General features: G+C 51.2%; 1 protein-coding gene across 1 annotated transcript; it reads left to right on the top strand.

Annotated features, from left to right (window-relative positions):
• The first annotated feature begins 982 nt into the window (after nucleotides 1–982).
• Nucleotides 983–5,026, top strand: ARL4C (ADP ribosylation factor like GTPase 4C). The gene is made up of 2 exons (XM_032857545.1): nucleotides 983–2,550; nucleotides 4,421–5,026. Exon 1 carries the CDS (start codon nucleotides 1,514–1,516, stop codon nucleotides 2,090–2,092), a length of 579 nt encoding a protein of 192 aa, XP_032713436.1. The 5' UTR covers nucleotides 983–1,513; the 3' UTR covers nucleotides 2,093–2,550; nucleotides 4,421–5,026.
• The last annotated feature ends 7,743 nt before the right edge of the window (nucleotides 5,027–12,769 follow it).

Raw genomic sequence — 12,769 nt, 5'->3', positions numbered from 1 at the left:
AGTGTGTCTGGAGCCCCAGATGCAGGAGTGGTTCGCCTGCGAGCAGGTGGTTTTCAGGTCTCAGAGCAGAGTGGCAGACAGCGCCTGCCGATGATAAGGCTTGCTGGGGATGTCAGAAATGCTGGTGGAAACAAAATTAGGCAGCAGGGCGTTGCGGAGGAGCGGGGCGGGGGGGGGGGGTCTCGGAAAGGTGAGTTGTCTAAATTATTTGAGATAAGAAGGCTTGTGGCCTAGGATGCAAATGCCCGACCCCTTGTTCACCGTGGCCACCACCAGGCTAGATAAAGCTGGGCCTCCTCCGGTGCTTCCTGGGCACAGGCCTGAGCTCCAAGAGCGGCAGTGGCCCTGGAGCTCGGGCAAGGAAAGCCTGTCAGGACATCAAGGAGGGCACGGGTCCTGAGCGCCGCAAAGGGCGCCAGAGTGGAAAGCGCCAGTGCTGGGTCAGTCGTGAGCTGCAGACTGGCTGAGCACCGCGGCGGCGTTCGCCTTCCATTACCCTCTTCTGGGGACCCGACCCCACAATCCCTTCCCCCGCGGGGCACTTTCACGCCCACTTTGGGCGCCTCCCGGACCCCCGGGCAGAAGAGGCCCTTGCCCGCCCCTCTCTGGACTCCGGATTCCGGGCCGCGCCGGCGCCTGCTCAACGATACCGAGCCCCTACCCCGACCCCGCTCCCCGGGCAGGCTGTGCCGCCCGCGCTCGGAGGCGGGGGGTTCCGGGAGCCTGGAACTATTTTTATAAGATGCGTGAAACGGTCGGGGAGGAAGAGCCGGGCCCGGGCCCATTGTCTGCGCGCGGCGCGGGAGGGAGACGCGGAGGGTGATTTCGAACGCTCGGAAGGCGCGAAAGCAGCGCGCGCGGGCGGGCGGGGAGGTGCTCGCCCTGCTAGGGGCGGTGGGGGGCGGGGCATGAGGGGCGGGGCCGGGGGCGGGGCCGGGGGCGGGGCCGGGCGCCCTCCCGCCGCTGCAGGCTGGCGGCGGCGGCGGAGGCGACAGAGCGGGGACTGCGGGGACAGCCAGGCGGCCGCGCCGGCAGCGACGCCCGGGGAAGCCCGCGCCCCGCCTGCGCCTCCGAGGCGCGCCCGGGAGCGGGAGCAGCCCCGCCGCCCGGGGAGGCAGAGGCGAGCGCTGGGCGCCGGGAGCCGCCGGCGGGCGGGCGGCAGAGAGCCGGGCAGCGGCCGGAACGCGGGGGCGCGGTCGGAGGCAGCCGCAGAGAGAGCCGGGGCCGGGGGAGGGCGCCGGGCGCGGGCACCCTGAGCCGCGGCAGCGGAGGCGGCTTCGTGGGAGACAAAAGCCCGCGGGAGAGACGCGATGCCCGGCCCGCGCGGGCGCGGGGGCCGCGGCGTCTGAGCGCCCTGAGCGGTGCGCCCCGGGGACGCCGAGGCCGGGCGGGTGCCCGAGGCCGAGCGCGACAGGGGCGGCCCCGGTGCGCCCGGCCGCGTCGGGCCCGTCACTGCTCGGGGGGCGGCGCCCTCCCGTCGCAGCCGCAGTGGCCGGCGCCGCAGCGAGGAGCCATGGGCAACATCTCCTCCAACATCTCGGCCTTTCAGTCCCTGCACATCGTCATGCTGGGCTTGGACTCGGCCGGCAAGACCACGGTGCTCTACCGGCTCAAGTTCAACGAGTTCGTGAACACGGTGCCCACCATCGGCTTCAACACGGAGAAGATCAAGCTGAGCAACGGCACGGCCAAGGGCATCAGCTGCCACTTCTGGGACGTGGGCGGCCAGGAGAAGCTGCGGCCGCTGTGGAAGTCCTACAGCCGCTGCACGGACGGCATCATCTACGTGGTGGACTCAGTGGACGTGGACCGGCTGGAGGAGGCCAAGACGGAGCTGCACAAGGTGACCAAGTTCGCCGAGAACCAAGGCACGCCGCTGCTGGTCATCGCCAACAAGCAGGACCTCCCCAAATCTCTGCCGGTGGCCGAGATCGAGAAGCAGCTGGCGCTGCACGAGCTCATCCCGGCCACCACCTACCACGTCCAGCCGGCGTGCGCCATCATCGGCGAGGGCCTCACCGAGGGCATGGACAAGCTCTATGAGATGATCCTGAAACGCAGGAAGTCCCTCAAGCAGAAGAAGAAGCGGTAATGCGGCCGGCCGCGGTGGGGAGCGAGCGGGGAGCGAGCCGGGAGCGAGCGAGCGAGTCAGGGATGGATGGATGGATGGATGGGTGGGTGGGTGGGTGGATGAAGGAGAATCTGCGCCCGCGAACAAAGACATAGAACCAAAGCAATGCTTCGACTTTTTAAAACGGAATCTGTGCGCCCAGACGCAGGACTAGTGACTTAACCTGGGTGTGTATGCTGACTTGCTAGCCTGCCCTCGATCCACCCCCACCCCCAGCTCAGGGGACCTTTTGTCTGGATGCCAGAGCTACTAATGGGGGGGGGGCGCTGGGGAGTGGACGTGCCTGGCCTCCTGTCCGCCTTCCTGGCCCAGGTGGATGGCTCAGATGTCAGAGACAAAAGAGATTTCTTCCTCCAGGAGGGCCAGAAGTTCAGGCTGCCCCGCCCTCCCTGGGGGCTCCCACCTGTGAGTTACCGGAGGTCTGCGGTTCCCAGAACCCTGGGAGTACACGTTTGGAGGCATGCTGGCAGTGGGAGGTCCTGGGGCGGGTACCGCTGACCCTTGCATTCACGGGCTCTGGAAGGGGGATGATTTATGTCACAGGGCAGGCCCCTGTTGAAATTTCATTTGTCCTGCTCTGGGCCCAAATGAGGTGGTGGTTTGGGCCATGACAGGACTGCCTGGAACAATACAATAGCCCAGAGCACGGGCACTGCGCTGGCCTTGGCTGGGGAATGGCCTCGAAGATGCCCCTTTTCTGGTGCTTTTTGGTGGCTACGGAAGACCAGTTCTGGTGAGAACTGCTTTTCAGCCTGGAATCAGACATCTTCCAGATGGTTTGGACCCTGTCCATGTGTAGGTCATTATCACACAAAGAGACCAATAAAAATTAAAAAAAAAAAAACTGTTGGAGGTGGTGGCCAATGATGTATTACTGTTTGCAGGATAGTTAAAGGTGTTTAAAGGGTAAGGCTTGTGGCGTAAATGCTGGATGGGGTGTGTGTGTAGATACAGGGACCTCCCTCTATACTGTGTAATCGGCATAAATACCTAGACCCCTATGTGTGGAATCTTAAAATCTCTTAGCCTACTGATTGGTTTGTGTAAGCACACCAGCTACAGATGTGTGCTGAAATGCAAGATGGTTTTTGCAAAGGACGCCTCTTCTAATACTAACCGCCTGATGATGGGTTTTTGGTTTTCAGACATATTTTTTAAAAAATTCTACAAATGAATACTCACCTTGGAAATATTCACCTTAGGGAGAAAAAAAAAAAAAGACTTTGCCCTTTTAGATCCCTTTACGCTGCAAGTGGCGACATGTTCAAATTTCTAATTTGGTTCATTGTGGCCTATCTGGTTTAAGTATTTCATTAAAAATGTCTCGTTAGAGTATTTGATGTCATGCACCAAAAAATAAAACCCCACCTTGTTGCAAAAGCCGACCTCGTTGCATGGATTTAAGAGCGAAGGAAAAGCACAAGGATGAGGTCCTTCCTAATCCATTCTTGTGGGAACTGGCCTGCGTAGCAAATGCAAACAATGAGTGCTTGAGATAAAAGAAAACGTGTGATGTAATGATCACCTGTACTCAGGCACTTCACAGTTTACTTGAAAGAGGCTTTGGAAAAGAGATAAAGCAAAAGAAGAATAAATACATATTTTTAATAATGTAATTTAAAAATCTTTTATAATCAGGACTGAGTCTTGGTTTGCAGAAGATGTCATTTACCCTGAAACACAGTATCAAAAGGGAAACTTGACGTTTAACTGTTTGGTTTTTATTTCCTCTTAAAATTCATGTTTACAGGTAGAATTAGGTGTATCGCCCCTCCCCCCACTGTGAGAAATTTCTTTACAAAGGAGGCCTATAGAAATTGGGCATGATCATGCTTGAGCATGTGAGTAAATCAAATTCTAAATCCATGCCTATTGTCCATTGCACTCAGAAAGTTAATTTAAGAACCAGAGGTTGAAGTCCTGGCTTCCTGCTTGAAACCCAATTCTCATATGAAATATTTAAAAAGAGGAAACCCAGCCCATCTTCCTTTTTTATCTTTTGTCGGTGAATTTGGTACCTCTCCAATGCTGGTCTTTTTGTGGGAACTCAGTAGAGAAAAGAGAGCTAAAGACGTGGGAAAGCCTGCAGGATTTCGGTTTACATATCAACAGCATAGTCACTGATTTCTAAATGGGCTGGTCCCATCATCTGAAGATTCTGTATAGAGTTATTAAAAAAAAATCCATCTTCCTTTATTTTCTTCACATGTAACAATTTCTTATGCACTTTGACATTTTGGTAGTTCCACACTATTGAGAGAATAATATATTTATTTTGTGACATTACAGATGCCAAATACTGTCACCATCTCGTGCTAACCATACTTGGGTTCAAGATCACTGTTCCAATCCTGTCATGCTTAACCAACGAAGCTACATGATTTTGGGTTTTGCATTTTCAAGACTTAAGGGTGCAGTCAGCTGTTCGTAATTGTGCAGTAAAGTAAAGCCCTGTGGTGTGTCCACTAATAGTTAAGAGTCTCAGTTGATTTCTGTCCTGTTTGACCTAATAATAGCCCATTTTTGTCTCTGACCAAACAGAGGAAGCACACATCAACTCACCTTGGAGTGGTCTTGGGGGACCCCCTGGTCCGACATAGCACCAGTGATTTATTATACCTCCTGGCCTTTGGAGAATGAATGGGTTTCACACAGAGGAAGCTGGCCTCCCCACGTGAGCTTTTAAAATTGTTTCTCATAGACACAGGGAGGCCGGTTTTGTTTCAAACGGATTCTCTTCACAGATTCTCTGTCATGGTGATGGGACGACGTCTCCCAGTTTCAGTTTTCGTTTCTACTGCTGTAATTCTCTGTCCTGAACATTCTTCTGTTCCTGTTCCCTTTTATATGCATATATGATGCTGTGAACAGAAATAAATTATTTATACAATCAAACCCGTGGGGAAGTTGTCTGGGTGGTTTTTTCAAGTTGCCCCTCTTTCTAGGCTCACGAGATGGGCTCTGGGGCCCTGATGAGGCAGGACCAATCGGCTTTTCTGGCTGAAGCACTGGCTCTGCCCTGAGAGGAGGAGTGAGAGGGCTGGATGCCTGTACCCCGATGGGGTGCCTGTCCATGGTCCTCAGAGATCCTTCGGGAAGACGGCCTCGATGCCTACCTTGGCCTCAGCCTCTCGGTTATTAAAAAGGTCATGATTGAAAATACTGGGGCGCCTGGGTGGCTCAGTGGGTTAAGCCTCTGCCTTCAGCTCGGGTCATGGTCCCAGGGTCCTGGGATCGAGCCCCGCAGCGGGCTCTCTGCTCACCGGGGAGCCTGCTTCCTCTCTCTCTGCCTGCCTCTCTGCCTCCTTGTGATCTCTGTCAAATAAATAAATAATATCTTTTTAAAAAAAAAAAGGTCATGATTGGGGTACCTGGCTGACTCCGTCCATAGAGCACATGACTCTTGCTCTCAGGGTCATGAGTTCAAGCCCCACCCTGGGTGTAGAAACTACCTTTAAAAAAAAAGTCATAATTCTTAAGCACTTCAGAAATATTATAAGACTGTGTACAGTTGGAAGTAACTGTGTGCTCATCTAACACCAGGAGTAGTCACAAAGCTGCTCACAGTCTTGGCTTCCTCTGCTCCCGTCTGGGCCAAACCATCAGGATATACATCAGGAGCACAAGACTTGAGTCCTCTGACATCAGGCGCCATAAAACCATCCTGCGTGGTACGCGCTGCTGGGAAAAGGCCCACTGTCTGGAGAAAAAGTGACGGGGGCAGAATCAGGAGCACGAGGGCAGCTTCTCTATACTCGTGCTCCTGGAGACACTAGGTAGATAACAAGCAATGAAACCAAGTGCCACGTGTGTCTCAGCTCTGGACACAGAAGGATCCAGTTTCACATTCCAGCTCAAATGTTTAGGGCCCTGTGATTTTACTCCACAGCCCTTGGCCTCTTGGGCCTCGATTTCCCCATATGTAAAACAGGGTCACCATGGTTGCTGGGGAGGACATAACACAAAATAATACATTGAGGGGCTCAGGAAGGGCCTGACAGGGAGCTTGTGCTCTACAGGGTTAGCTTTGATTACAAGCCGCCAGCAAACTGGAAGAGGTAATTCAACCTCAACGCAGGCCTTTACATCAGGTCCCCTTTTAACCAGGCCTCTCAGTGTCCTTACCCTCCGAACGCAGGCTGCAGACCCCAGGCGCAGGCCAGACTGGGGTCAAGCCAGCAGTCGTGCACTCTCCCACCATCCCGGGCGTGTGCTCTTCCTTTCCAGAGCCACATGGGGCTGAGCAAAGCAGCAGGACACCCCATCCCTCCAGGCTCCGAGCGCCCCCCAGAGCAAGGCATAGATCCTTGATGGCCGGTGCCCCCAGATCCCATCTGGCATAGATGAGGTGCTCAATAACTATAGGCCGAATGACTGAATTCTTGTCAGTTAGATTCAGTCGTAAACTTTAAAACGGGCGTTACACAAAATTAACAATGATTCTCATGAAATTTTTAATCAAGTTGAAAACGGACAAAATATTAATATCTTCTTCAAGATCCTGAAATGGGATGAATCATGGCTGTGGCTTGGGAGAAGGACATGGACACTCTTACACCTAATAAAACTTCTACGAACCTAGTGGTTTTTATTTAAAAATGAGCAAGGCTTGATTTTTATCAAAAAGCGGATGGTTAGGAGTCTGATGACATCAGGACAGGCACAGGTGCCATTTCTAAGTCCTGAAGCCCGAAAAATTATTGAAAAACCATTTGGGGATCCATGCCCTCCAGAGGATGGAAAATAATAGCAGTCAGAAGAAGCCGAGACCGAAACCTGTATTTTATGGTACTAACATCACAGACCATTCCAGGGCCCATCTTTGGGGTGGCAAGGACAGACAAGTTATGTGCAAAGAGCAGAAATATAAGGTGTGATGGTGTGAAAGAGGGAGATAAGAACACACCCAGAGCTTGGCCCGTGCTCCCCATTCCCACCGCTGCCCCCGAGTGCTCAGCTGATGCCCATGGCCGGCATTTGCCCACCAGGAAGCACACTTTGCTGTGTCAGCTGACGAGGCTTTTCTGTTCTGTCCTCAAACTTGGACCCCTCATCCATGTTCACGTCTCCTTAAACAGCCTTTCCTGCTTAGTTGAGGCCCTTTGAGAATGGCATTCGCACAAAATGCTCGAGCAACTTATACATTTGCTCTGCACGACTTCGGATGGAGAATGGGGCCGCTTCCATTTAGAATGGCAGACTGAGGGCTTCTGAGAAAGAGTGCGTGTTGCTTCTTGGCCAAGATTAGAGGAAGTGAGAATAAAAGAACTATGTGGTTTAACCCCAGCTCGGGTTTCAGAACATGAAATGGTTTTCTTCGAATGGTCGGACCTCCCAGGCCACTGGGCGGTAACTTCTCCTAATAAGAGAATCACAGCAGGTGTGATCTCCTTGGAGCATGACAACAAGTCATGGAAGACAGAACCAAACCAGATTATTTTTCAGGTTCCATTTATACATTGGTGTGAGGGGACGATCGTCTTTTCGGTATTAAAATTACTATAACATAGTCACGTGAAGTATTTCTATCCAGCTCTATTCTATTTCCCCTGAGTCCTGCATCATCATCGTGACAAGAGCCATCGCCAGCCTTCACGGAGGGCTGACTGTGTGTTGGCCTCCATCGCCACGCTAAAGGCTTGATCTGCTTGATCTTTTATTTTTTTTCTCCAAAGTGCACCAACAGATCAATTCATTAATCATCAAATAAGTGAATCCCTTGATTGTATCTGCACTTACAGATGAGAAGACAGAAGTGAAGAGATTCAAGAATGCCCTCTGAGCCCCAGGTGGAGCCCCAGGTTCCTGAGACCCAGAGACTGAGTTCCTGGAGGTCCCCAGTCTGCTGTTCCTAGAGGGGGAATCATGCCGTTGAAGGAAGCTGGGAATCTGATTCCAGGGAACAGAGGACAGAGGCTGGTATCCTGCCTGCAGCACCGCCCTCCTGCCCTCTCTTGCCGGGGAGGGCCCTGTCTCCACCCAGGCCCCAGAACTCACGCCGAACACCGCTGACATACCTGACCCCAAGCCCAGAGTCTTGCCTTCCCTCCCTCAAGAGCTCAATCTAGGATCTAGGAAAACACAAGCCCTCTGCTACCACGTTCCGTCCGTGAAGAATTTTATTCCCAGTATTTCTTTCCAAGAGACTGTTGGGTGGGGCAATGCCTCGCCACTTAACACAGGGACGTTTACAGACCCCAAGGGGTGGGGGGACATGGGGTATCAGTGTTCCTGCTTTGGAATGTGGTCTTGACATATAACTCTTTACTGAAATCCTTCAGTGAGGCTGAGGACGCTGGCCCTGCCTGTCCCTCAGGGTGTTTTCAAAGACAAAATGAGATACTAGGTGGGAAAGCATCATGTACATGGCAGGGCCAAGCGTGTGCAAGCTTGGCACAGCAGGCCTGGACTGTGGCCCCTTCTGTCCTGTGCCAGCTCTGGCTTCCAGGGACATTCTGCTCCTCCTGTTGGTTCATTTTCGCTGATGAGAAAACTTCCACCTCCAGAGTAAACCAAAGCAGTCTTCCCGGAGGAAAAGACCTCTCCTCGTGAATTTCTGGAGATACAACTTTAGCCTGAGTGTCTAGTAAGTGACTCTTAAGGAAAATGAACCTCTTTATCATTGTCTTTTGCAGGCTTCTCCTTCTAATGGCCACACATGATTATTATCACTCCTTAGACACTAACTCCCTATGCAATTAATTTCAACTCCCCATGTCTCATAAAAGCTAGAATGATTTCAATATATAATTTAAAAGTCATCGTGGTAAGTAATGACAACTGCAACAGCTTATTTCATAAATGTATGTTTGAGTCCACTATTGCACAGATGAACTTTTGCACTGCTATGTAATTGGCAGTGTTCTGGGATGTCATATTCATCACGCAAAAAAGACTGTTAAAAATATGTGCAAAGAGGGGTCCCTGGCTGGCTCAGCTGGTAGAGCATGAGACTCTTAATCTCAGGGTTGTGAGTTCAAGCCCCATACTGGGTGTGGATCCTACTCGAAAGGAAAGAAGGAAGGAAGGAAGGAAAGAAGGAAGGAAGGAAGGAAGGAAGGAAGGAAGGAAGGAAGGAGAGAGAGGGAGGGAGGGAGGGAAGGAGGAAGGAAGAGGAAGAAAGAGAGAAAGAAGAAAGAAAGAAAAGAAGGAGGGGAGAAGGAAGGAAGGAAGGAAGGAAGGAAGGAGATACATATCTATAAATAATTGTGATACCTGTTATGTTGGAAACACTCCACTAGGCAGACGTGCCAGACAGACTTGGAACATGATTCTTGTCCTCAGATGGCTGACAGTCTAGGTGGTGAATTAAGGCTAAAGTATCAAGTGAAGCGGGGGACTCCAGTGCAAAATATCCTTCGGTTTCACCAAAAAGAAAGTCCTTAGTTCAACCAAGCTCTCATTTTCCATGCCACACTCACCCTGGAGTAAAACATGTCCCTCTGTCTTGGTGCGACTTGAAGACGTCCCAGTCTTCCCTGGATCTCCTTCTCCAGCTCTTTCTGAGATTCCCTTGGGGGAGGATCTGTTAACATCACTGTGCTAACAGTCTGCTCCTCTGCTTTCTCCCTTCCTGCCCTGACCGCTTGTGGAAGTGTCCTTCTGGAAGCTGGGCTCAGCACAGTGGCCACAGCTGCTGGCCCCAGTCTTGCTGCCCTCACCTGTGGTGCCCATTCCCCATGCCCACCAGACATTTCATGACATGCCTGGCAAGGCTCCTTAGTGTCTACTCCCACTCTGATATCCAGGGCTGGGGATCATCTGAGGGGCTGATCCTACACAGTCTAGGAATCCCCTTCTTAGCTCACACTGCTTCTCTCTGTTAGTGTGGACCCCAGGAACTCAAAAGTGTTGTGTAATCTATCTTGGAATCAGTTTGCGCCATAGAGCTAGGAATTTCTTGCAGAAGTTTTGAAGATGACCACCTCCCCCGGATATTCACTTTGTGCCTTAATCCTGCTCTTCTTGCCTGTCTTTGAGTAAGGCATTGGGGTGATGGAATCAGAGGTTGGAGAGTCTGTTGGGGGTAAAATCTTCTGAAGCAGGCACTGGGGGTAACCCACACAATTCTATGTCTTTGTCACCTTTCTTGCTGGCAGAACCCCAGTTTTGCTTGGGAATATCCTTTGCCTCATGGCTACGTGCTCAGGGAAAGTGACTATAGTGCACTTATGGGGAGATGGCTCTGAGCCATAAAATTAATCCATTCTTCTTGCCCATGATTTGTTTAGGAAGGGTCATGAGACTGAAGGGAAAGGGTTCTTGAAGAGAAGTAAGTGGATGGGCTTTGGAAAATCTTCCTTATTTTTTAAAATTGGACACAGGGATCATATAGCTCTCCTTTGCCGCCTCTGAATTTCAGTGAATAAAGATGTGATGCCTGGAGTGACAGCAGCCATCCTGACACCATGACAAGCGCCAACTCACACACTGAAGATGGCAGGGGGGAAACAGGACAGGAACCTGGGTCTCAGATGACATCACTGAACTGCTAACACAACCAGCCCTGGGACAGCCTCACCTCAGGACTTGGCAGTTATGTGAGAAAATAAAATGTCTTTTATTTGGGATATCAGGTACTTGCAGCTAAAAGTCCTCAACCAACGAGTCCCCTCAGACAGCACCACCAACTCTTCATTGTACAGAACTTTTAAGTCTCCCCACAAGACTTGCTGTGTGAGAGAAACTGCTCCATGACCTCTGTGCCATCAGATCACAGGCAGATTGGGACCTGCCTCGATTGGCCTCAGTTGGCAGAATGGAAGGACTGACCACCTGGCTTCTGGTTGAGCAATTACCACCAGGGAGCTCAGGTCCTTCTGGCCAGGAGGGGAGGCACACCTCGAGTGTAAGTTCAAGTCAACAGGTGACAACACCATCAACTGTGAAGCCCTTTACAGCGCTCATTTTCTGAGAATAAATGATTAAGATAATATTAATTACAACCATTCACAGAGTGTTTCTTTTGTTCTAGACTAAAAATCACACATTTTACAGACTCACTTCATGTAATCCTCTCTGAAAGGCCAGGGGGTAGCTCTGTTCATCCCTCCTACATTGACCGCCTGCCTTCGATACACAGGCAGACAAACAGATGGGTAGATAGACGGATAAACACAGTAACAATTACTGAACATTTACAGAGTGCCAAGCAGTGAGCCAAGTCTGCTGGGTAGATACCTTATTTGTGCCTCATCATAAAGGTTATGGGATAGGGACTATGGCATCATTACCCTCATTTCACAAATTTGGAAACATTCGGGTGGTCTGACTTCAGAACCACGAGGCGGCCATTTACAGCCCAGACCTAGGACCTGGCACATGGAGAGTGTTCCAGAATATTTGTGAAATCAATGAGATTGTAATTGGGGGGCGGGCATCCCCACCACTGCAGCTCAGGGAGATCACAGGAGAGTGCTCCAGAGCAGTACCTCTCCCATCTGATGCGCTCACCACCCATTTGGGGTTCCTGTTACACCACAGGGTCTTGATTTGCTGGGGCTAGGGATGTCCTGAGAGTCTGCTTTTCTAGTGAGTTCCTGATGAGGCCATGCCGCTGCTCCCTGAACACAAGCCTCAGAGCCATGTGCTCCTTAGGAGCCTCCCGAACTTGCCTTGGCCTCACACTAGGACCCCAACCAGCTCGTGCATGAGCCACGTCACTCAGTCCCTCCTAGAGCAGTAGCTCTCCACCGGGGGCAATTTTGCCTTCCAAGAAACAGCGGAAATGTCCTGAGACATCTTTAGTTGTCACCCCTGACATAATATATATTATACATTTTCTTTAATTACTTCTTGACTGTCAATTTCCCCCTAAGTATGAGTCTCCTGTTGCTGCTGTAACAAATGACCACAAACTTAGTGGCTTAAAACAACACACATGTTCTAAAATTAGAACTCCTAAAATCAAGGTGTCAGCAAAGGCTGCATTCCTTCCAGAGGGTCTGGGGAGCATCTATTCCTTGCCTTGTCCAGCTTCTGGAGGCCACCTGCACTCCTGGGTTCATGGTCACTTCCATTGTCAAAGCTGTTAGCACGGCATCTTCAAATCTGTCTCTGACCCTGACCTTCCTGCTTCGTTTGTAAGGACCTTGCAGTGACCTCGGGTCCACCCAGATGAGCCAGCATAACCTCCGATCCCAAGATCCTTCACTTTCTCACACCCAGAAAGTCGCTCTTGCCACATGGGTTAACTTTTTCACAGGTCTCACTTCTAAGTCCTGGAGCTGAGAATAGTCCCTGGTTTTAGGAATAATAATTTGTTGAAGGATGAATGACTTGTGGCTTTCAGAAAAAAGTAATAAGAAAATTAGAAGCAACAGAAGACATCCCCTCCCCCATAAAAATTGTAAATAAAGGAAATAGTTTCACCTGTAAGAGTCAGAGTGTAAAGTCAATTTACTATGGCTGAGAACCAGGACATGAGAGGTAAACTTAAGGAGACGGAGTAGTGTCTGGGCCAGGGCTGGAGTCAGGCAAGGCAATCAATGAAGGAGAAGAACAGTGCCCACCTGAAGGGACAAGATCATCCACGAAAGCCTGTAAACCAGAGCCCTCCCAGAGGACTGTGGCCGCTCATAACTGGCACCTTCCCTAGGCCGTGTGGCTGTCAGTGACTGTCACAGACAAGAAACACAA

Source organism: Lontra canadensis, unplaced genomic scaffold (assembly GCF_010015895.1).
Source record: "Lontra canadensis isolate GAN:19392208 unplaced genomic scaffold, GSC_riverotter_1.0 scaffold13, whole genome shotgun sequence".
NCBI classification, from domain to species: domain Eukaryota; kingdom Metazoa; phylum Chordata; class Mammalia; order Carnivora; family Mustelidae; genus Lontra; species Lontra canadensis.
The sequence above is the reverse complement of the archived record's forward strand: the minus strand, read 5'-3'. Positions and strand labels throughout refer to the sequence as shown.

Excerpts from the sequence above, each read along its gene's own strand:
- ARL4C (XM_032857545.1), top strand. The coding sequence starts at position 1,514 with ATGGGCAACATCTCCTCCAACATCTCGGCCTTTCAGTCCCTGCACATC.